The 25963-nt window shown below is 40.3% G+C and overlaps 1 protein-coding gene across 10 annotated transcripts in view; it reads right to left on the bottom strand.

Annotated features, from left to right (window-relative positions):
* The window catches only part of LOC126174926 (liprin-beta-1), a 967251-nt gene that overhangs the window by 60964 nt on the left and 880324 nt on the right, over positions 1-25963 (bottom strand). For all 10 annotated transcript variants that reach the window (XM_049921374.1, XM_049921373.1, XM_049921370.1 and 7 more), the window contains 4 exons: positions 23651-23789; positions 16744-16884; positions 8900-9062; positions 1216-1488 (listed from right to left, as the gene is read on the bottom strand). In XM_049921374.1, coding sequence (XP_049777331.1) covers positions 1216-1488; positions 8900-9062; positions 16744-16884; positions 23651-23789 — 716 coding nt within the window. The remainder of the gene's footprint in view (positions 1-1215; positions 1489-8899; positions 9063-16743; positions 16885-23650; positions 23790-25963) is intronic.

Raw genomic sequence — 25963 nt, forward strand, 5'->3', positions numbered from 1 at the left:
CCCTCTCCAGTGTATCCTGGATACATTCTGTAGGATTCTTAACTAGTGACCTTGCTGACTATTCCTTGTATTTGATGCTTTCTTTAACATGTACGAAATTCGTTGACTAGATTAGCTCAGAGTAGATGGACATTATTGTCCACGAAAAAGAAATCTGAACCAACTGCACATCTGAAAAAATATACATGTAGCTGCAGTACGTAATACTTCTTCCTATGGCCACTAACAGTATTTATGTGACCACTAACAAAGGTGTGAAGCTGCAACGCTCATCAAGCATGACTTAATTCCACACCAGGACCATACTACGATCATATTGGTCTCTTTCCAAGATGTTTCCATTCAGATGAATTTACAGCGAGAATAATTCTGTAAACTGAAGTAGGATTCATCTGTTAAAAGTACATGACCCCTTCTCAGTGCTGCTGATTCCATTATGAAGAAAGAGTTGTCTCTGCACTACTATAGGCATGACACAGGCACTGAATATAAGCAGACGCACAAATGCTCTGAGTCCCTGACCTGCATCTGTTGGCTATCTGAAGTTTCTCTGCCAGCTGTAATCTCTGTGCACAATAATTTTGTAGCCATAAGCTGGTCTTGCTGTGAAGTTATTACTCTGTCAAACTGTCATTAGGTCTACACATCGGTCCTGTCATAAAGTGATTGCATTTCATCAAACTAATATTTGCTATAGAGAACATTTACTGGGTTCCACACTGTTGCAAAAACCTTGAAATGACAATCTTTGATACATTCAATGCTACTGAAACCTTGATCAATCTCGGACCAGCATCAAAACATCTATGGATTTTATCCAGTAAAATAGGGTCCAAAAAGTAATTTTGGGATATTACAAGGTAAACTTCACCAAAAGACTACACTTTGACAAAACAGAAGTCCAGATTCAACTGACATCTTGGGTCTAATGCACCGATTCTGATGTTATAGTAAAAAATTAATAAATACCAGTGTTTCAAGACATTCCAATTATAGCTTCAGGTTATAGTGCTACACAAATTTGCATGTGTTCATTGTAGGTTGTCAGAGCCCAAGTAGTGAAATGTTGATTGATTTTATGCAACAGAATCTTTTCCTGTATTTTACATTAACTAAAAGTACTTAGTGGTTTGCTGGAAGGAATCAGAACAATTATGAGTACATAGTACTTCATTATGACAACAGTACATTCTTTTCTAAGGCACTTCAACTCACCTGAATTCCTCTCCGTAAACTAGCAACATGAAGGCTAGAAGTAACATGCAGCAAAGCAAGATCTTGCTCAGCAAGCCGGTGAAGCACGCGGCCATCCACCCTTGCTGCTAAGAATACCTCTTTGTGCTGAGGCAAACCAGCATCATCCAGCCACCGCAAAACCCATGCAGAGTCTAGGTGCCCAGCTGCTGCCAGCAGGGGATCAGCACGAGCAGCAGGGCTCTCAGATACTGAAGCCAGTGCCAACAGCAGCTTTTTTCGGTGCAGTGGGTTCTGTAACATGAACAGTAATATTTGTGGTGTCTCTAATACAAAAAGCATTTGACAGGAGACCTAAATCTCTCTCAGTGCAGTGATATGTATATAGTCTGTTTCATATTATGTCAAATGTTCATGATCTCTCACTAACAATGGACAAAAATTAATGTTTCTCCAATATTAGTTTTACTTCTACTTTCATTTCATGTATTTCTGCCAAGTGCAGTTAAATGTGTGCTCTCTCTCTCTCTCTCTCTCTCTCTCGATACTAGGAAAGTCATTGTCTGCAGAAAATGTACTTCATACTTCTACAAAAATTTAAATGAAATTAATGTTACAATACCAGGAACTTTTGAACAACCAAGTACTTTCCTTAGCTTTAGTGCTCATCACAAAATGACCTTCACAAAATCTCACAAATGTCAAATAGATTTCACAGGCTGGGTAAAACAGTTTGAAGGTCAGAGGAAGGCAATGGCATAGGACCTCTGATAGGACCTATGGTAGATAATAATTGGCAAATGTGCCCTCTAAGATGTGTTTCACAAACTCTATCAACAGCCAATCAGTGAAGGACAGGGTGAATCCTTGTTGGCAGCTGCCTGTTTGCGATTTCTCTCTCCAGTGTATCCTGAACACATTCTGTAGGATTCTTAATTAGTGACCTCGCTGACTACTTGTATTTGATAACTTCTTTCACTTGTGTGAAATTCACTGTCTAGAGTAGCTCAAAGTAGATAGAAATTACTGTCCATGAGAAGGAAATGTGAATGGACTCCACATCTGAAAAAATAAACACGTAGTTGCAGTACATAATATCTTTTCCTATGGTCATTAACAGTATTTATCTGATGACTAACAAAAGTGTGAAGCTGCAAACACTCATCAACCCTCATGTAATTCCACACCAGGGTCACACTACCACCATACTAGTCCCTTTCCAAGGCGTTTCCACTGAGATGAATTTATAGCAAGAATAATTCTGTAACCTGTAATAGGATTCACCTGTGAAAAGCACATCCCACCACTCACTCATAGCCCCACCTCCATGTTGCTGACTCCACAATGAATAGGGTTTTATCTACACTAGCAGGACATGCACACTGAGTATAAAGCAGACAGACAACTGCTCTGAGTCTCTGAAATACAATTGTTGGTTATTTTATCTCCCCTGGCAGCTGTAAGCTCTGCAGACAATGATGTAGACATTGCTGAACTGTATCACGCTGCTAGGGCCATATGTTGGTCCTGTTACGAAGTCATTACTCCTAGTCAGACTGTCGTGCATTCAAGTTTGTATGTTGGTCCTGTCAGTAGGAATTCAAATAAAAACTAACATCAATAAAAGATATCAGTCCTTGAATTCCCACTTGTGCCATCTAATCAAGAATAGAGATCATTCATTTTGTTAAAAGGTTCTATTGCTAATATGAAGTTACTCTATCTTAATAAAATCTGAAATTGGCACTAGTCCTTTGAAAGAACATGACTATGTGGTCACATGTTCAAGAAAGTTTTATTAAAAAATCAAATAAACGTTTTTCTCACTGTATTACGAATTTCTTGTATTTCCATTATCTTTTTGTTATGTCATAAGACTTTGCCAGTATCCAGAAAAGTGTTTTTCTTACTAAGTTCCAGTTAAAGGAATTAAGTGCTCCATGGATTTCTCTTGTGCAATGGTTGTGTTTTATGTGATTCATTTACAACAACGTTTTTAAATAATTTTTTTTCTGCAAATGTTACTGTCATGCAAACTCGTGTGCTTTCAATATTCTTCTTGCAGGCATGTATAGTCATCTCTCCCCCTCCACTCACCCAAACATGAGTGTATCCCTCTTTAAATATGTATCCTCAATGCAAGAAACACACCATTCTTGTCTAATGTTTCTGGTTTCTGCTGGTTTCACATTCTTCGCACTTAATTCAATGGAGTTCTTAAATTTTCTTGATCATAATCATTAAAAAAGTACTAACTGAGCCAACACAACAGTGGTTTGGCTATGGTGCTTCCTTCTTGTTATGCTTCAGCTTACAGTTTTACCTGTGTCATTACACTTTCTTTGAAAACATCAAATTTTACATCTTTTTTGTGTGTGGTCAAAACTTTTTGCAATCACTTTCGAGAAAGCTACCATAACTAGGCTCATTCATCATCACTTGTTTGTACGAAAGATAATTCATCACTGGCAAACTAATAATAAAACTTACCTGCTGTCTTTATGGAATTTTTACTACGCCATGTACATTTCAAAGTCAAAACATCATCAGAACTTCTTATTGTTACATGAGAACTTTCACTGCCCTGTCAACATGCTAAAAATGACTGTTTGTGTGTTATAGATATATCATTCCCACAGATGAAGTGAATTGACTATTTTGTGCATGATGACCTGTTTCCATTCACAGCTTTGACCACTGTTTCCTTTCTGTAATTTAGGGATGGAAGGAAGTTTCATACACAGTAACAAGACACACAGAATCATCTGGATTCTTTACAAAATAGTCCAGACATACACTTTCTTAGTGAGTAATTAACAAATGCAATAGCTATGTGTCATTAAACTTACTCATGGTTAATTCTTCATGTAAAATGTAATACTCTCTTCATTCTGTTACTGCTATGATGGTGGTGAGCAATTTAAAATCCAAAGAGTTCTTAATTCCTAGACACACTGTGTTCTGAAGAACCGACATTGTGTACTCTAATACCACAACCTCCTATCTCCCAATGCTGACTGACTTTTACTGGCTATATTGGATAAGTATTAACTTCCATTTGGCTCCTGCTAACCCTTGTTATGTTACTTCATGCTTTTGCTTTATACAAAACAGAATATTACATTGAAAGATGTATAAAAATTAATACTGTCGCATCGTAACTGCAATCAAGTCTAAATCCGAAAGCAGTGTATCAATGAAATACGACATTTAGCATTGAAAGTATGTCATCAAGGACACCAAAGTACAAACTGAACAGAACTGCCTGTTGGACAGAGAGTGTTGCAATTTATGCAGACTTGAAATTCAACAACAATATACACACATTACAAAACAAGACATTTCAAGAACCTTCGGACTTGGAATGGCAACCTGCGGCACACCAGCCAACGACATCTACTGCTACTCCACATTGCTTCAGTACAGCTCACACCAATATATTGGTAGCCAATAAAATTTTGCTATGCATTTTCCTGTCCACTTTTAAAAAATGATTATGAAAACTATAACAGAATAAAATAGTTTGAAAAAAGGTTCAGATGAAAATGAAATTGTTTCATTTTCCACGTAATTTTAAATTTAAGTTCTCAAAAATGACTTAACCTGTACTGCTAGACAATATCATGTGGTTCATTTAACTTCAAATAATTGTCGAAACAGGTGGTACGTGCAGCCACTAATGTGGTAAGAAATGATGAGGGGGGATGAGGAGGGGCTTAATTAAAATGTGGCATCATAAAAATATAATAGTAATATTACAACAAAAATACAATTTATCAATACTGAATAATCATTGCAAATCCTGGAATAACATAATTTTAGGGCATTGTAAAGATTACTCTTCTGAATAAGTCATGTAAAAATATTAAGGTTTACAATTTATGAATGACAAGTTTTGGGCTTAATAACAAATTTTAACAGTTTAACACATTTTGCAGCTGTTACAATTTTTTATCATCAACAGGCTGCTTGCAAATTACCTATTACTATGAGCTTTAAATACATTCACTGCCTATTTATTTTGGAGGAAGACAAATAACTTGTATGGAGAGTGAAAAGGATTTACAGTTAAAATTATTTTGTGATTTTCAGTTAAAATTATTCTGATATTATTAATTTCACATCTGAACGACACACTATGTGTTTTAAGAAGCACCAACTGTTTCCTGTTGTGGATATACAATTTTATCAGTTCATAGATAGTTCCTCTAATACTCAGTTTCCACAACTCACCAAGTAGTATGGTGATGTTAAAACAATAATTTGCACTAGATTACATGGTTCTATTTTCTTAAACAAGCACTGCTGCACGAAAACTATTTTGCATGTTACAGTACACGCTACTTCCAAAATTTCTGTTGATTTCTCTCTACCTTTTTTATGTCCCAGTAAAACAGCACAAATTATTTCATGGGTGGCCCAAAACTGACTTTTGTAACAGATCATGAGACTTCCAACTTTAGCTAATAGTGGGTTTTTTCGCATTATTTACTGTGCATAAGAATGCCTCATGCACCTGGATATTTATCTGTATCCTGATTTCATATAAGTTGGCAACTCCTGCTGAAGCTGGCAATTCTACATTTACATGTACACACATACTCCACAAGCCAGCATATAATGTATAGCAGAGGGCACCTTGTACCACTACTACTCAATTCCATACCTATTCCATTCACAAACACAGCGAGAGAAAAACAACTGTCTATATGTCTCCATACAAACCCTATTTTCTATAAACTTTCTCAGTAGTGCTTCATGAAAAGAATCTCTTTCCTCCAGGAATTCCCATTTAAGTTGACAAAGCATTTCCGTAATACTTGCTTGATGATCAAACATACAGGTAACAGGTCTAGCAGAATGTTTCTGAACTGCTTTGGTGTCTTCCTTTGATCTGACCTATTGGGGATCCTACACACTTCAGCAGTATCCAAGCTGGCTACCACCCATTCCTGGCACCCGATCCACTCTCAGTGCTCGCATCTGCTCCCAAAGTATGCAACTGTAAACCTAAACTCCATCCAGAGAGTAAAACTCCATCGACAGAATCCATCGACATCCACCAATGGTGGTCTAGATGCAGTAAAGAGGGGTGTAGGGGATTGGCACATCACTCCCAACTACTATCAGTTTTTGTGAGCTGGAGCAGTTACTAATCGGTGAAGTGGCTCCTTAATTGGCATCATGAGGCTGAGCGAACCCAATTCCAGTTCTCTAACCAAGGAAAAATCCCAGGCAATACCGCAAATCGAAGACAGGTCCTCAGCATGGCAATTAGGCGCACTGACCACTCAGCTGTAGGAGTCTGCAACTGCTCCCAAAGTTTGCTTGCGGCAACACCCAAAGTTTGTACACAACTCCACATAAAATTTGAAAAATCACTCAGACTTCAAAAATCACTTGAAGCTGATTAGTTCAGTACATATGTGCCATTTTCTGTGGGTCCTTATTTATTTCTTAATATACACTCCTGGAAATTGAAATAAGAACACCGTGAATTCATTGTCCCAGGAAGGGGAAACTTTATTGACACATTCCTGGGGTCAAATACATCACATGATCACACTGACAGAACCACAGGCACATAGACACAGGCAACAGAGCATGCACAATGTCGGCACTAGTACAGTGTATATCCACCTTTCGCAGCAATGCAGGCTGCTATTCTCCCATGGAGACGATCGTAGAGATGCTGGATGTAGTCCTGTGGAACGGCTTGCCATGCCATTTCCATCTGGCGCCTCAGTTGGACCAGCGTTCGTGGTGGACGTGCAGACCGCGTGAGACGACGCTTCATCCAGTCCCAAACATGCTCAATGGGGGACAGATCCGGAGATCTTGCTGGCCAGGGTAGTTGACTTACACCTTCTAGAGCACGTTGGGTGGCACGGGATACATGCCGACGTGCATTGTCCTGTTGGAACAGCAAGTTCCCTTGCCGGTCTAGGAATGGTAGAACGATGGGTTCGATGACGGTTTGGATGTACCGTGCACTATTCAGTGTCCCCTCGACGATCACCAGTGGTGTACGGCCAGTGTAGGAGATCGCTCCCCACACCATGATGCCGGGTGTTGGCCCTGTGTGCCTCGGTCGTATGCAGTCCTGATTGTGGCGCTCATCTGCACGGCGCCAAACACGCATACGACCATCATTGGCACCAAGGCAGAAGCGACTCTCATCGCTGAAGACGACACGTCTCCATTCGTCCCTCCATTCACGCCTGTTGCGACACCACTGGAGGCGGGCTGCACGATGTTGGGGCGTGAGCGGAAGACGGCCTAACGGTATGCGGGACCGTAGCCCAGCTTCATGGAGACGGTTGCGAATGGTCCTCGCCGATACCCCAGGAGCAACAGTGTCCCTAATTTGCTGGGAAGTGGCGGTGCGGTCCCCTACGGCACTGCGTAGGATCCTACGGTCTTGGCGTGCATCCGTGCGTCGCTGCGGTCCGGTCCCAGGTCAACGGGCACGTGCACCTTCCGCCGACCACTGGCGACAACATCGATGTACTGTGGAGACCTCACGCCCCACGTGTTGAGCAATTTGGCGGTACGTCCACCCGGCCTCCCGCATGCCCACTATACACCCTCGCTCAAAGTCCGTCAACTGCACATACGGTTCACGTCGATGCTGTCGCGGCATGCTACCAGTGTTAAAGACTGCGATGGAGCTCCGTATGCCACGGCAAACTGGCTGACACTGATGGCGGCGGTGCACAAATGCTGCGCAGCTAGCGCCATTCGACGGCCAACACCGCGGTCCCTGGTGTGTCCGCTGTGCCGTGCGTGTGATCATTGCTTGTACAGCCCTCTCGCAGTGTCCGGAGCAAGTATGGTGGGTCTGACACACCGGTGTCAATGTGTTCTTTTTTCCATTTCCAGGAGTGTATGTCAGCAATGTCTTAGCTTACATGGTTGTTTTCTTTTGTAGGCTTGAAGGATAGAAAGCAAGATACTTTTTCTTTTTTTTTTATCTTTTTTTTCAGTATCATTCTTTGGTTTCTTATCTTGAAATCTACCACGAATACATGTTTTATATATTTATCCTTTTTAACAGATGCACTGGTAGCACTAGTGTATACTAAGAAATAACTGGAAAATATATGACACAACCAAAAATAAATTCTTTGCTACTACTGATTCTCACTTGGTAAATAAGAACTTCATAAACTTTGGGTGGAACTACACATGCACAAATCATTCTGCTCTGTTTTACCGCAACTAGCTAGAAATCTAGATGATGTTTCTAAACAATGCATTAATTCTGCTTCAAAACTTAGTAGTTACATTAAACTATGTCAGGGTACCAAAAGTAAGTAGGATTCAAAATAACTAATGAAGTTAACTGCATGAATTGAATGTTTGCTTGCGATATCTTTCTGAAAATAAACAACAAAGATTTTCAATTGTCTCTGTTACTGAGCTTTTCAGTCTTCTATTTTTAAAGCATGTGGCTTATAACTGTACCCACTCTCCCTTTCCCAGTCAATTAAGTAGAAAATTGAGTAATCATTAATAAGAATTTGTACAGTCCATTTAAATCAAGATGTTGATAAACTCTAAAATAAAGTCTCTATGTTTACTATTTAATCTTCATGAAATATCTCAATGGCAAAATTCAACTTCATTCATTCATTTTCCTGTCCAGAGCTTCTGCTGCTATGGTACCCACATTCTAATCACAAAAATTTGTGAAAACCCTAACCTTTATTCCAAGCTCCTTTTCAATCTCTTGCTGTGATGCAGCCAACAGTTGTGCACCACTCTTCACCCACCGCTTTGCCTCAATAGCGTAGCATTCTAAGCCCATTTCTGTCAACCAGCGGGCAACGGAGTCACTATCCCATTGAGCAAAAGGTCCATCAGGTCTGTAAAATAAAACCACAGTTACACTTTATCAAACACAGAACTGGCATCAGTTTAAAACATTGTGTCCCTCTGTGACACACAAACTTAATAAATCTAGAACTACATGAAAATGAAGACGGCCTGTTATACAGAAAAATCCATGAGACAGAGATCTAGGAGAAAGCATTAGTATATACAAAAGTACAAACTTACTCTTACCAGTAATATTCAAAATAAAGCTACCGTATTTACTCGAATCTAAGCCGCACTCGAATCTAAGCCGCACCTGAAAAATGAGACTCGAAATAAAGGAAAAAAAAAATTCCCAAATCTAAGCCGCACCTGAAATTTGAGACTCGAAATTCAAGGGGAGAGAAAAGTTTTAGGCCGCACCTCCAAATCGAAATGAAGTTGGTCCATTGTAATATGAGACACAATTTAGGTCGAATGAATGACGATACAGCTACAGTAGTTTGGTTCGCGTCGTAAGCTTAGCAGTTAAGCTTTACCACGTAGCCATTGCTATGCGTCAGGCGCTCCGTCCGTATTTATACGGGTACCTTCCTTTTTCACGTGCTTCGTCTGTTTTGAATCGATTGCTTATTTTGCTTTGATCTGATAAACGCCGTTTTCTTTGTTATAGGTGTTTGCGTCACTCTTAAGCTGAAAATGCATTACTGCACTGCGTCATGCATTATTTGTCGCATTCTGATAGTGCGTGTTTACGGCCTGTCGCGGCACGCGGCATGGCTTGCTTGTACCGCCGCGTACAATTTAAAAAAAAAAAAAAAAAAAAAAAAAAGAGAGAGAGAGAGAGAGAGAGAGAGAGAGAGAGAGAGAGAGAGGAATCGTCTCATTAGCGAAACAATGGAAAGAGACTGCTATTTGTTGTTACTTACACTGCTGCTTACTTTGATAATGATCAACAAGAATCAAATAATAGACTGCGTATGATAGAACATGTTCTGAACGAGAGTTAGGCGAAACTTTTTCCCCATTTGAAAATCTTTGCAGCCGCTTCTTTATTACATCAAATTCTGCACAGAAATTAGAGTCATCTTAGATTTAAAAATCTAGTCACTTGTCGTGCTTCATTTCTGACTGTAAGAATAATACGAATATAAACATGACACGATACGTATATTCTTCCGCGTTTGCTGTTGTCTCACTCTAGTTTCGTAGTTTATTAGGCAGACAGGATTTAAATGAGATAGCAGCAAACACGAAAGAATACATGGCAAAATGTTTATATTCGTATTATTCTTATGGTGAAGAGAATACTGTATGTGATTCATATTTCATCAGGTTCCTATTAGCAACCATCTCTTCTCACAGATAGGAAAAAATTCAGAATGTAGAGTTGGCCATATTGACAAACATCCCAAACAGTCTTGCCAGTCAGATTTTCATAATACACTGAAATTGTGCTACATTCGAAAATGAACAATACGGAATTTGTATTTAGTTCGTTGGATAATGTATGAAAATGCAGTGGGCGAAACTCGCGGCGGAGAAAAAAAGCTCGTCTTCCACTTTTTTTTTTTTTTAATTTATTTACTGACGCAGAGGTTTTGGTGCCAGTATTTATCTTTGTGCCTACAAAGCATGCCTGCGTAGCGCTACATATATTCGACGGCAGAAGTTCGTTGTGGCAGCACGTACCAACATTTTTCATAACTTCCGCTTGCTTTGCACTCGATTCTAAGCCGCAGGCGGTTTTTTGGATTACGAAAACTGGAAAATAAGTGCGGCTTAGATTCGAGTAAATACGGTACACATGTGAATGTTCTGGATTCTGTCAGCCTGTTCAGTTGTATTTCTGATTACTATTTTTCTGTAAAAGTGCTTATTTACAGAGCTCCATTTCCATTGTTTTATTTATTGTTAAATTATTTAAGAATTTGTCCCTCTAGTACAATAACTCTTTCAGAACTGCTGGAAAAATGTTATACAATGAAGTCCAGCTAAATGTCCATCATATCACAATACTAACTCCAGTAGCATGTGTCCATGGAGCGGTGCTTGTGAGGCGTGGTGCCTTATATTGCTCCTGTTTAGAGCTTGTGTATCGGTAGAATGACTCATGCATGCATGGTCTGAAGCGGGTTCAGTTGAGTATGTAATTCTAATTTACATCCACCACAGTACAGTAGCAGACAGAGACATTCAAGAAACAGGTCAAGAGAATGTTTTTGTGAATTTTTGTGTTTATTTCTTGAAGGCTTTTTTTATTTATGTTTGTACAGTTTTGTATATGCTTTTACTAGTGTGAATGATGCGTGAATGTGATCTAAAGTACATATGTAGATCATTGTTCTACTAATGAACACTGTCGTGTGAACAAGTTTTAAGACAGTGTGAATGCAGACGATAGGGAATTTTGTATCATTATATGTTAAGTAAGTTTATGGTAAAAAGAAAGCTATTTGAGTGTAAATGAAAATAGTTAATAACATAAAGTATAAACAAAATATCAGAATATTAAATATTTATTTCAGGAAAAATTACAGTTCGAAAGTTTGTTATTTGTTGATTGGTTATTCACGAAAAGTGCGGACTATCGTTGGAGAATACTGATTCTCTATTGGCCTTAAAGAAAACTCACCAATCAGAACAGAGTATTCTTCGCACATCTTTTCTCTTGGAGATAAAGAATGCTTACAGCAGTCTAGGCAGTTGGAGCCCAGCATTTCAATGGTATGGTCATGTGTAGTATGAGATCCGAAGTAAGTTATGATTTGCCAGTTTTAGTTGTGCTACATGCATCAAAAGTGCTTTAAAGTGAAGCCATATTTATTCCAGTGTGTTTTTTTTAGAAAGTATGGATTTTTTAAGTAATTTTGTATATGAGAAAAGACAGTAATTCTGCATGGCATATTGAGCAAAAACCTGTATGCATTACACACTGATAAATTTAATAGTGTGCTGAGCATTTTCATTTAAGAACAATCTGTGTTTAGTGGCTGTTCAGATTTTGGGAAATATATTACCATAAATTTGCTAATGTGAATGAAAGGGTTTGTGCATGACTGTGTTAGGATTAGCACGGGCTTGGCAGTGAACCTGTAATTCTAAACTTCAGAATATACCGAAGTTCTGCCAGTATTTCCACCTTTCATTCAAAATTAAGACCTTTTCCCAATTTTTAGAATAGTTACATTGTATGCAGCCTGGTGCGAGTTGCAGTAGAGAAGGTTTCTGCTTGGCTTTCCTACGGCTATCTGCTGCAATGAGTTCACAGATAGGTGCAGGTAAAAGGATAAAAATGAACTACTCCACTGCACATGTTGCATCTGTGCCAGGAAAACAGTTCAAAAGCCATAGTACATAGAAACCGTGGTTGAGAGAAATTTTGTGAAAGACCATATACTGAAAGATAATGAAAACTTAGTGCATTGGTATATGCAGATAATTGAATGGAACCCACCCATTTCGAGTCACCAGAGAGACTTACAAGAAAGAAGATGATGCTACACAGTCACAATAACAACAAGGGGACATCGAAGCAGCAGACGGCGTCATAGCTGTATCAATGAGCAGCAGTACAGAAGGGCAGTGCTGCTAACTTACATGATGAGCAGGGACCAAATTTTGCACTTAAGAAATCATTCAAGCAGGATGATAGTGCAAACATACCTTCATTTGACCACAGCACACACTCATGTATGGAAGGTGTAGTAAAAGGCATCCCTGTATAGAGAAGTAACTGCAAGAGTAAATAATAGGTAAGTTGCCAGGTCCGGGTGGAATCCAATTTGGTTTTACAAAGAGTACTCTACAGCACTGGCACCATATTTAGCTTGCATTTATCATGAATTTCTTGACCAGTGCAAAGTCCCAAGCGACTGGAAAAAAAGCACAGGTGACATCTGAATATAAGACTGGTAAGAGAACTGACCCCCAAAAATTACAGACCAATCTCCTTAACATCAGTACGCTGCAGAATTCTTGAACAAATATAATAAAGTTCCTTGAGATGGAAAGCGTTTGTCCACAAATCAGCATGTTTTAGAAAGCTTCACTGGTGTGAAACTCAGCTTCCCCTTTTCTCAGATGATATATGGTGAACTATGGATGAAGGACTACAGGCAGATTCCATATTCCTGGATTTCCGAAAAGCACTTGACATGGTGCTCCAATGCTGGCTGTTAACAAAGGTACGAGCATATGTAATAGGTTCCCTGATATGTGAGTGGCTTGAATACTTCTTAAAATACAATATCATCGATGGCAAGTATTCAGAGACAAGGGTGTCACCAGAAGCGCCCCATGGAATTGTGATAGGATCACTATTATTTTCTGTATACATAAATGACCTGACAGACAGGGTGAGCAGCAATCTGCAGCTGTTTGCTGGAAAGGTAGGTGGTTCCCTACCCTCTGGCTCCTACCCTTGTAACTGCCCCCGGTGTAAAACCTGTCCCATGCACCCTCCCACCACCACCTACTCCAGTCCTGTAAACCGGAAGGTGTACACGATCAAAGGCAGAGCCACGTGTGAAAGCACCCACGTGATTTAGCAACTAATGTGCCTACACTGTGAAGCCGTCTATGTGGGAATGACCAGCAACGAACTGTCCATTCGCATGAATGGACACAGGCAGACAGTTTTTGTTGGTAATGAGGATCACCCTGTGGTTAAACATGCCTTGGTGCACGGCCAGCACATCTTGGCGCAGTGTTACACCATCCGGGTTATCTGCATACTTCCCACTGGCACCAACCTATGTTCCTCACCTGTCATTCAACAACATCTATGCCTCTGTACTTCCGCCTCGACTGACATCTCTGTCCAACCTCTTTGCATTTACATATGTCTGCTTGTGTCTGTATATGTGCAGATGGATGTGTGTGTGTGTGTGTGTGTGTGTGTGTGTGTGTGTGTGTGTGTGCACGTGCGCGCGCGCTAGTGTATACCTGTCCTTTTTCCCCCCAAGGTAAGTCTTTCCGCTCCAGGATTGGAATGACTCCTTACCCTCTCCCTTAAAACCCACATCCTTTCGTCTTTCCCTCTCCTTCCCTCTTTCCTGATGAAGCAACCAGGGATTGCGAAAGCTTGAATGTTTGTGTGTGTGTTTGTGTTTTTTATTGTGTCTATCAACATACCAACCCTTTCTCATTTGGTAAGTTGAAAAATGTAAATTAACGCAGATGATCAGTGTGCTACTAGACACAATCAGGTCGATTAAATATCTAGGTGTAATGGTGCAAAGTGACATAAAATGGAATGAGCATGTAAAGACTGTAGTGGGGAAGATGAAGGGTCAACTTTAGTTTGTTGGGAGAATTTTAGGGAAGTGTGGATCGAGACTGTATATACACTAGTACTCTTGAGTACTGCTGGAATCCCAAACAGGTCAGATTAAAACAAACACTGAAGCAATTCACATGCAGGCTGGTAGAGTTGTAACCAGTAGGTTTGATCAATATGCAAGTATTACGGAGATACTTATGAAACTCAAGGTGAAGTTTTTGAGGAACATTACTCATAAAATTTAGAGACACGGGTTTTAAAGCTGACTGCAAAACAATCCTACTGTCGCCAATGTACATTTCACCTAAGGACCATGAAGAAAAGGTATTCCGAAATTCCACTGGCCACCAAATCTATCCAATATCCTCGTCCATCACCAATCCACCCCTGCTCCCAACCTCTTGCCTCAAGGGTCATATTCAAAAACTTAGATGCAAGACTTGCCCTCTAAATCATCTAGTCTAGTCTGGTTACAAGCACTGAAGATAAGGCTACCTGTGAAAGCATTCATGTGATTTACAAACTAAGCTACAACCACTGTACTGTGTTCTACAGGGGCATGACAATAAACAAGCTGTTTGCCCACATGAGTGGTGACCAACAAATTGATGCCATGAGATCACCCAGTTGCTGAGCATGCTGCCCAACGCTATGTTTTCCCAATGCTATGCTCTTCACTGTAATGACTGCTTCACAGCCTGCATTATCTGGATCCTTCCTATAAACACTAGCTTTTCTAAACAGCACAGGTGCGAACTTTCCCTACAATACATCCAACGTTCCCATGGCCCTCCTGGTCTCAAATTTTGGTTGACACTGTCCTTCATCCAGCTACCCTCTTCCCTGCTCCCACTCCAGCACTGCACAACACTACAAATCCACCAATGGTCCCAGTCTTTTTTCCCCTTCTTTATTTCCTCCTTTTCCACTCACCCCTTCCCCACCTCACCTAACCTCATGACTTCATCTAGCTGCCCTATCCTGTCCCCACCAAATGCCTGTGTGCTGGCATAAGCTGTCGCCAACACTTCAGTCAGCAATGATGTAGCAAGAAGATCGGTAGTAGATGTGGATCAAGCGCATCTATCAGGAGAGAGGCCTAAGACATACAAGCCGCCAACACCCTCTCGACTGCAAGTATTTAGATCACCGCTGCTGACTGGAGGTCCTCAGTCTCAGTCACTAGCACACTCACTGGCACACTAACTCGCATTCTAGTCCAGCATTTGTCATTCATCGCATAGCGGAACTTGTATTTCAGCAGCAGTGAGGTTAACATGGAATATTAGTGAAGAGCTTGTACCACAACACATGGACTCTTGAAATTAAGTAGCTTCCTGTTTATGTAAATACAGAACCCTGTTAATATATGTGTGCAGTTGTGTTGTAGGAAGACAGTACCGGCCACCAAACAACATCCTCTCCCTCGATTTCTATGGTACAAGACTCTGCAGTGGCAATGAGGACACTACAGTGGCGACAAGAATACAACAGCCTGTATGCTCCCACAAGCAGCACTTTACCATCTCCCACCCCTACCCTGCTATCCCTCGCCCTCCCCACTCCACCCAGATTGCTTCTCCCATTATGTGCAGCTGTTTGCAATTTGGCTTCAGTAACCAGAGACACTGGTCTTGTGTATGAATTATGCTCCTGTGAATATGTATGGTTGTCTACTTTAGAAGAAGGTCTTTTGGCTAAAAGCTCGTATGTTTAACAGTCTTTTAGTTGGGCCTGTCTGCGACTCAACATCCCCTCTATTTAGCACATAGCAATCTATTCTTTACATACTATTATCGTTATACCATCCTGCATTTTCCATTGTTCGCTCTCAGTAGAAGTCATTTATGTCAGTGAATTACTCATCTGAACCCATGTTGTTGCTTAAATGATTCCCCATTCATGTCTGCTCAACTTACATACTTTCCTTACTGTACCTGCAATGCCGCCAGGTGGCATTCAGTCTCATGGTGGGTAGTGGTCTTAATGTTTTGGTACTACAGTGTAGGTCTTTCAGACAAATATCAGACATGTCCTGTGGGATCAAGCTCAGTGAGTTCTCCTTTTAGTATGTGTACATCAAAGCACCTGCTGCACAGGTTGTTGTGTAGTGCAAGGGGAATAATACAACATTAGCCACTCCCTGTTGACACAATGAAGAAATTTTCACAGTTACATTGCAGTGTTTTGATTAACCACATGTGTAAATATGGCTTATATAAAAACTAAGAGCCACAGCCAAAAACAAAGAGGAACAATAATAAAATACTGTTATCAGACTTAATTATTTTATTAGCATCTGCCTGATGAACTAAAACAAAAAGACTTGTATACACTACCTTGAAACTTGCCTAATTACAGAAGCAAAATAACATAAGCTTATACATGAAACACAAAAGTGAAAACCATTGTAGTAAGTATATCCAGCAGTACAATCAGGTACTTACAATGGTGGAGGAGGTGGCTGTGAGTTCCAGCCAAGCCGTGGACCAGCAGTAGCACGCACACCTCCCCTCCGAAACTCTCCATCTGTCATCAAAGATGGAATTGGAAGGTCCTCTAGATTGCCTGATCCACTACGTTTCATCCTGTAAAATATTTAGTAGTAAGCAGTTGTCATGAATATACTGCAAATAATAAAATAAAGCTGATGTCAGCTTGTGTTACTTTTGTTACTGTCTGATTTGTAATGGAAAATGTTGGTCCTCACTCCACTTCTTTGCCCTGAACATGTTAAAAATATTATGGTTTCACTTATTCCAACTTTGAGTTTGAATTTTTATTGCACTATCCAAGGAAAAATGCTTTTTAATGTATTTACACAGAAACTTCTAGGTGGGTGCAGGCAGAACGTGTGTTGCCTTTCTGTATTGACAGCATGCAAGTACAGTGTTGTTCAGGGTGTAGTTGGAGAACAATAGTGGAGCATAGCAATTGGAAAGTGGTAGGAAAAGACAAGAACTTGTGCAAATGGAACATCAAAACATACCCTGCATACAGTGGAATTATATTGTGTTAGTAGTGGAGGTGACAGTTTGAGACATAATATCACTGGTGTCATATTGTATGCAAGTACAGAAAAGGATGAGTCAAGTTCGTTACAAGTTCTAACAATAAGTTACATCACAAAGCAGTTAAGTAAAATTCATTAGTCACATTTACCAACAAAACAGAAATATTGGAAGTACTGTTAAATTTGGTAATGGAAATCAATTCAGTGACATTCTATTTATCCCACTATTAACAAAACCTAGTGAATATAAAAAGGCTATCACAATGAGCATGCAAACACTGTATATCTGGCTGTATCATGTGAGACTGTCCCAACTCTGCAATGAATAGTTAATTACTATGTTATAATGCACATCCTACTCTCAATTTTTTAGATTCAGTGATCACGATGAGCAGATAAGTGATATGAGCTTACACCAGGTGTGCAGTAAAACTTTTCACTATCTATATACTTGTCAGACATTTTTTGTTACATTTCAAGTGTGTGTGAAATCCTATGGGACTTAACTGCTAAGGTCATCAGTCCCTAAACTTACACACTACTTAACCTAAATTATCCTAAGGACAAACACACACACCCATGCCCGAGGGAGGACTCGAACCTCCGCCGGGACCATTTTACATTTGTCACTGCATGTAGGGTCTCATAATATGAACAGTACAGCAGCAGAAAACAGTTTTAATCCTCCTTCCCAATATCATGCAGGTGTTTCGGAGTTTCTACGGAAAAGGACTGGTGAGGTTTAGGAAACGGGGAGAATTACAGAACAGTCACCCAGAACTGTGAGTCAAGGACCAAATACCAGGTGGGATGAGAAGGAAAGACTGATTGTTGGGGACTGCACATGATGAGATTTGAAAACCCGAGAGCTTAAAGGTTGAAGATAAGGTAATAGTAAAGACAGAGATACTGACAAAATGTCATGCAAGAGTGGAAAGCTAAGTGCATAATCTATGGTAAAGGTGGGGAAAAATAGACAGGTCACAAAATAGCAGATATAGAAAACAAATTGGGAGTAAAGAAAGGGATAGTTACTGAGAAGAAAAGCTGAGACCAAGGAAAATCACATAAATTAAGGCCAAGTGGGTGGCAAGAACCAAGAACATACTGTATTGTCAGTTTCCACCTGATGAGTTCTGAGAGGCTGGTGTCAGGAAGAAGAATCTAGATGGCATGGAAGGTGAAACAGGCACTGAGATCACGACTGCCATGCTGCAGACAGTGGTGTACACATTCTGCTTTTAACCCTCCATGTTTGCCAATCAGGCAAGCTGCACACACACTATCAGCAGAATGAGCAAGCTTCTCCACTCCCATCCAAGCCAAGCTGTGCGCAACCTGTGCAGGTTACAGGAATCTTGCTTGCTTGCCTGCCTGCCTGCCTGTCTGTCTTCCCACTGTGCTAAACTACATGCCCATTTGTGCTGTGTGCTTTCACTGTAGTGTTATGAGTATGGTTTGGATGTTTTTTACCTGAGTATCAACCAATGGAAACTCCAGGAAGGAATGTCAACAATGTAGGAAAAGACAGTTGCTACTTACTGTAAAGAAGGCACGTCAAGTTGCAGACAGGCACAATTGTGTGTATGAATTGGTGTGTGTCTTTCTTTTGCTGATGAAGACTGTGGTCAAAAGCTTATTTAAGTGTCTTTTAATTGTGCCTGTCTGCAACTTGACATGTCTTCTATACGGTAAGTAGCAATCTTTTCCTACGCTGTTGATCTTTTACCTGAGTATCACAAGACGAAGCCCAATATACTATGTGTATTCAATTTCAGTCATTGTAGTCCAGAAAATTGTGTATTTTATTTATCCCTTTTTTTCCTTTTCAGTGTGTTTTGGGGTTAATAGATAATTAATAAAGTAAATAAATTACTTTGATGGAAATGGGTTTCTCTACAACTTCACCCTCTTTCGACTAGTACTAGCTATTCTCAATTCGAACTATCATCAGGTCACCTCTAATACATTTTCTGTAATAGGCTGAATTGTCTCTGAAAGTCAAGAGCCTTTACCAACTAAAGTAAGATAACCTTAATGTGTTTCAGCCAAATATGAACACAGTTATAACAATTTTAAATGCCTCCTTATAGGATAGGATGTGTATTGCAGGTTCGCTGAATTCATTCTAAGTGGCCACAATAGTTCATTCTAATTCCCCAAATGCATTTTAGCAAACATGAAACTCATTTCACATATTATGTTAATCTAACAAGCACATGTTTGAAGGAAGAAGTTTCTCTTTCATACTAAGCTCTCTTCATGCTATGTTGTGTAACACCGGAATGTAGTTTTTAATATCCACAACCCATATTTTTTTTCCATTTCAATCCATGTTAGCCCTAAATTTAGAAAGCCTATGTGCTGGTAAATGTCCTCAAGTCCTTAGCATATATTCCAAAAACTTGTCAGCCACTTAGTCTTTGTCCTGTTTCAAAATATTTATGGAGTGTGGAAACTGATGGTCAAATTTACAAACATGTCGTAACATTCTCGAAGTTCTCGAATGAGTGTTTAGTAATGTTTTACACAATTTGTATAATAAGACACCTACCAATTTATTTGAAGCTTTACCTATGACATGCCTGGGCTCTGTTTCATGGCTGGTATACATTCCCCAATTTTTGATTTCTCCACAATCTCCTTTAAGTTTGGTACATTCATTTTGCTGCTCCAACTGTTATGATAAACGAGCTGCAGTGGAACTACCTATGCAAACGTGTACCTGGCTATTCTGTAGTCATGTTTCTTCCCAAGTTGGTCCGCTTTAACCAGGTTGAGCTGTTTTAATGGTTGCAGCAGAGACAGGGGCAGGCAGGCTGGAAGAATCTGAACAACTCTGGTTGCAGAACATGCTCTGTTACAGGATATTGTGTGTTGGCAATATACTCTCTGTCTATGCCCACTTATCCTAACTGATAACTTGGTGGTAGACATACCAAGACAAAGGCCGAACAGTTTGTATAACAGCTGGTACACAACATCTGTCATTTCACAGGTGGCTCTCCCTTCGATAGTATATATTTTGCCAGTTGTTATCCTATTTGTTACGTCTCCCTGACCCAGGGTCCTGGGTGACTTTTGCGAACTGTACCCGTTCCCTAAACATCACCAGTCCTTTCCCTTCATCCCCCTTCCTTTCCCTTAAACCCTTCTGCCAGAAGGAGGAGCCACTAGTTCTGAAAACTTGCAAATGTCAATATCAATATCTCTATGTGTATTTTCGCCTGCTGCAACTTGGTGAGTGAATTTTTTATCCCTCCAATTACATTATATGTCATTAATGAGTACCTCGATTAACAGAAATCGACTGCCATGGACAATAGTGTGTTGATGACAGATGTTGCTGCAGACTGTAATGGATTGTAACAGCAGAGATGAGCCACAGTACAACAAATCACTCATCAACTCATTGCTGAACAATAACAAGTGGTTAATGTCCAAATAACACAGAACCACCTTCTAGCTATAGGATACCACCAAAAATGTGTAGATTTGCTCACAACATGCAGAGATTGCCACATACGCACAAAAGCATGAATTAGATACTCAAAATATGGGTAAGGAAAAAAAAATTACCACCTCCATAGTTGGACGGTTCATGTTATTACCTTCAATGCAAAAGAACATGGGTTTGATTCTCGGTGCCTCCTCACATTTTCCTGAGATAAGGTGGTCTGGAACTAAGTCCACTCAGCCTCATGAGGCCAAGTAAGGAGCTGCATCAATAAAGAAGCAGTGGCGTCATCTGGATTCATCTACTAGCAATAATAGATGGAGGGATTGGCAACATGCTGATCACATGTTCCACGATCATAGATCATTGTTCGTTGTGCCTTGTAGGCAGCAGTCGGCCAGTTCGAACAGGTCTCACGCACAATTCTTGAGTGGTGTTTATAATAAATATGGATAAATATCACCTGGACTGATGAGGTGCAATACCAACTGGTAGACACATATAGCAAAACACAAGAATTACACAAGCGAAAGCGAAAGCATTCCTTTTGCCAAAAACGTTCTGTCCAAGCAGGTGATGGTATCCTCAAGGTGAGTGAGTGTTTACACCGGATAGAATTGATATCAGCAAATGATTGAGAGCTACTCTTCAACTGAAAAACTCCACAGGTGATCTGTAGTTTGAGCAAGCAATTCACCAGTCCCAAAGTGGGTTACAATGATTTTAAGTACAGGGTGTTTCAAAAATGACCGGTATATTTGAAACGGCAATAAAAACTAAACGAGCAGCGATAGAAATACACCGTTTGTTGCAATATGCTTGGGACAACAGTACATTTTCAGGCAGACAAACTTTCGAAATGACAGTAGTTACAATTTTCAACAACAGATGGCGCTGCAAGTGATGTGAAAGATATAGACGACAACGCAGTCTGTGGGTGCGCCATTCTGTACGTCGTCTTTCTGCTGCAAGCGTGTGCTGTTCACAACGTGCAAGTGTGCTGTGGACAACATGGTTTATTCCTTAGAACAGAGGATTTTTCTGGTGTTGGAATTCCACCGCCTAGAACACAGTGTTGTTGCAACAAGACTAAGTTTTCAACGGAGGTTTAATGTAACCAAAGGACCGAAAAGCGATACAATAAAGGATCTGTTTGAAAAATTTCAACGGACTGGGAACGTGACGGATGAACGTGCTGGAAAGGTAGGGCGACCGCGTACGGCAACCACAGAGGGCAACGCGCAGCTAGTGCAGCAGGTGATCCAACAGCGGCCTCGGGTTTCCGTTCGCCGTGTTGCAGCTGCGGTCCAAATGACGCCAACGTCCACATATCGTCTCATGCGCCAGCGTTTACACCTCTATCCATACAAAATTCAAACGCGGCAACCCCTCAGCGCCGCTACCATTGCTGCACGAGAGACATTCGCTAACGATATAGTGCACAGGATTGATGATGGCGATATGCATGTGGGCAGCATTTGGTTTACTGACGAAGCTTATTTTTACCTGGACGGCTTCGTCAATAAACAGAACTGGCGCATATGGGGAACCAAAAAGCCCCATGTTGCAGTCCCATCGTCCCTGCATCCTCAAAAAGTACTGGTCTGGGCCGCCATTTCTTCCAAAGGAATCATTGGCCCATTTTTCAGATCCGAAACGATTACTGCATCACGCTAACTGGACATTCTTCGTGAATTTGTGGCGGTACAAACTGCCTTAGACGACACTGCGAACACCTCGTGGTTTATGCAAGATGGTGCCCGGCCACATCGCACAGCCGACGTCTTTAATTTCCTGAATGAATATTTCAATGATCGTGTGATTGCTTTGGGCTATCCGAAACATACAGGAGGCGGCGTGGATTGGCCTCCCTATTCGCCAGACATGAACCCCTGTGACTTCTTTCTGTGGGGACACATGAAAGACCAGGTGTACCGCCAGAATCCAGAAACAATTGAACAGCCGAAGCAGTACACCTATCTGCATGTGAAGCCATTCCGACAGACACATTGTCAAAGGTTTCGGGTAATTTCATTCAGAGACTACGCCATATTATTGCTACGCATGGTGGATATGTGGAAAATATCGTACTATAGAGTTTCCCAGACCACAGCGCCATCTGTTGTTGACAATTGTAACTACCGTAATTTCGAAAGTTTGTCTGCCTGAAAATGTACTGTTGTCCCAAGCATATTGCAACAAATGGTGTATTTCTATCGCTGCTCGTTTAGTTTTTATTACCGTTTCAAATATACCAGTCATTTTTGAAACACCCTGTACATTCCTACAACATGCAGACATTCATCTGTTCCCCTGTTCAAGTGAGGTGTGAATGCTCTTGACCCAGCTCCAACTTTTCTCTTGAGTTGTCAATGGTGGCTGAGCAATTACAGATCTCGATGGCTGCAATTCAGTATCACATTTTGTTTCATGATGTGTCACAGTTTTCACCAGAGTAAAAGGGGGTGCTATATGTTACTATATTAGATTGCCTCCAATTCAATTCCTCGTGAGTGTGTTACTACCGTCCAACAACTGTGAATTATGCTCATCATGTTCTTTCTTTCTTCTTATCTTTCTTCCTTTTCTGACGAAGGAATTTTTAAACACTCCAGAAGCTACAACTGGGACACACTTTCAGTTACTGTTGAATCTGGATATCAGGCACTACATTTTACTGCAGCATTTAATTATTTTTCTGTGCACTATGTTTTCCTCTTAAATTACAGATTTGCAAGTTTTTCTTTCAGTCTTTAGCTTTGTTAGAAACAGTATCTGCTAGACATCAATAAATAAATAACTAGTTTTGGTCAAAATGTTGTAAGAACAAGATGGAAAAATGAAAAACAGAAATTTCTAGCATTTAGGAACTGGGCAAACATACCTGCCAAATATCTTTTTAATTCCTTTGTTTCTGGTTGCCTGGAGTGGACTTTGTTGTGGTGACAAGCTTGAGCCTACATCTTCCTCTTCCTCCTCTTCTTCTACATGTGAATCCTCAATCACAACCCTCTCAGCATCAGCTAGAAACAAGATGTGTAACAGAACAAAGTTATTTTTTTTATATGAAAGTAATATATTATGTTAATCTACAAAGGTAATTTATTTAAATCTAAATTATGCATGCACCATGTCATCATGCTCTGGAATATGCAGGGCATGCGGGGTTATTATTGGAGCATGACAATACCCAGAGCATGACAATACCCAAGAATGACACAAGTGCAAGATGTACATCATGTACCATATAATCAAAACAGTGTACAGGATGGCAAATACCACAGAAGTGTCTTTTCTTTGTTTCTCACCCAAGCAAGAAATCTCTCAAAAAGTTGAAAGTATTTTTCCTATGTACACATACACTTCAGCCATGAAAACACATTTGCAGTCAATGACAGAAAATAAGTGGTCAACAACTGTAGGTTTCTCGGCCTTCAGAACTGTGTTTCAGTTAGCGCATGTGTAAATGACTATTGTACATAATCTAACAAAGAAAATAATCAATTTTTGACAATAAATGTAACTGAATAGGTAAAAAATCTACTCACCAAGCGGCAGCAGGAGAACACAGAATAAAAAAAGGTTTTATTTGTGCAAGCTTTCAGAGCCAGTGGCTTCTTCTCCTGGCAGAAGGGTTGAAAGGGACAGAAGAGGAGTGAAGGGAAAGGAACAGGAGAAGTTTAGGAAAACGGGTTAAGTTTGGAAAATTCATCCAGAATCCAGGGTCAGAGGATACTTACCTGAAGGGATGAGAAGGAAAGACTGATTGTTGGGGACACTATCAGTCTTTCCTTCTCATCCAATCCAGTAAGTCTCCCCTGACCCAGGGTTGTGAGAGACTTTTCCACACTCAACCCCTTTTCCTAAACTGCTCCAGTTCATTCCCCTTCACCCCTCTTATTTCCCCTTTAGCCCTTCTGCCAGAAGAAGGAGCCACTGGCTCCGAAAGCTTGCGTAAGTAAAACCTTTTTTTTATGTGTGTGTGTTCTCCTGCAGCTGCTTGGTGAGTAAATTATACATAATCTGGTGATTTATACATTAATGGCCATGTCTTTTCATTTAAGAAGCTTCTCACTTTCCTCTGCAAGTTCAAGAGGACCATTTTTTTTACCTCTGTCCATGGGAAAAATGCTCATAGAGCTGCAAGTCTCCCATCAAGAACGCTAACCATTGCATTATTATTCCACTATGTGGATTACTGTAGCTTTGGTAATGTGTACAACCATCTAGAATCATGACTACAATAGTTTCAGCTTTTCCCTGCAATTATGACACATAATTATAAATAAATACTGAGATCGAAAATTAAACTTCAAATCTTAAGCTTTTCTTAACGCAACCAATGCCATGTCCAATATTTACATCCTTTTTGTTACAATCATCATTGCCCCATTGACTGCAGCATCCTGGAGTATACTTGATATGGCAAAACTTTTTGCTGAACAATAAACTTCTATATGGGCAGAGGGGATGGGAGCGACACAGGAGGATGTTGGTAATGCTACACAGATGACAATGCGTAAGAACATACAGGTGACAGAAGTTTAACACATGACTTTGCATATGATACATATGAGTAATAGGTTCATAGACTTGTCATCAATGATTACTAGCTTTTTTGCTCTGTCTCAGAAATTCGTCTCTTTGTGCACTCAGTATATAGCACACTCATTTCACTTTGACAATTGAATAAGGTCCATTTCTATATAACCTCGATACAAATATGTCTATTGTGGAGCTCTTTCTGCGTTGACCATGACCAGTATTCAGTGTTAGGTATAGATTATCAAATTAGAATGAAACTTTTTGGCAAGTTAAAACTGTGTTCCAAACAGGAACTCAAACCTAGGCACTGCCTTATGTGGACAGGTGCTCTACTGACCAAGCTATCAAGGTACACCTCTGAACCCTCCCTCACAGCTTTACTTCCATCAGTACCTCCTCTCCTGGTGGAAATAAAGCAGTTACGGCAAGTTGTGAGTCATGCTTGGATAGCTCTGTCAGTAGAACACCTGCATGAAAGACAAAATTCTGGTTTCAAATCCAAGTCTGTAACACAGTTTTAACATTCCACGAAGCTACAAATTGGTGCAGTCTCTGCAGCATAATGAAAACCCATTCTGAAAATACTGTTGCTAAGTACACTGGTGTCCAAAATTAGAGCAACAAATGGAACTTTTGCAAAGTTGTGTTTATT

Source organism: Schistocerca cancellata, chromosome 3 (assembly GCF_023864275.1).
Source record: "Schistocerca cancellata isolate TAMUIC-IGC-003103 chromosome 3, iqSchCanc2.1, whole genome shotgun sequence".
Lineage (NCBI taxonomy): Eukaryota > Metazoa > Arthropoda > Insecta > Orthoptera > Acrididae > Schistocerca > Schistocerca cancellata.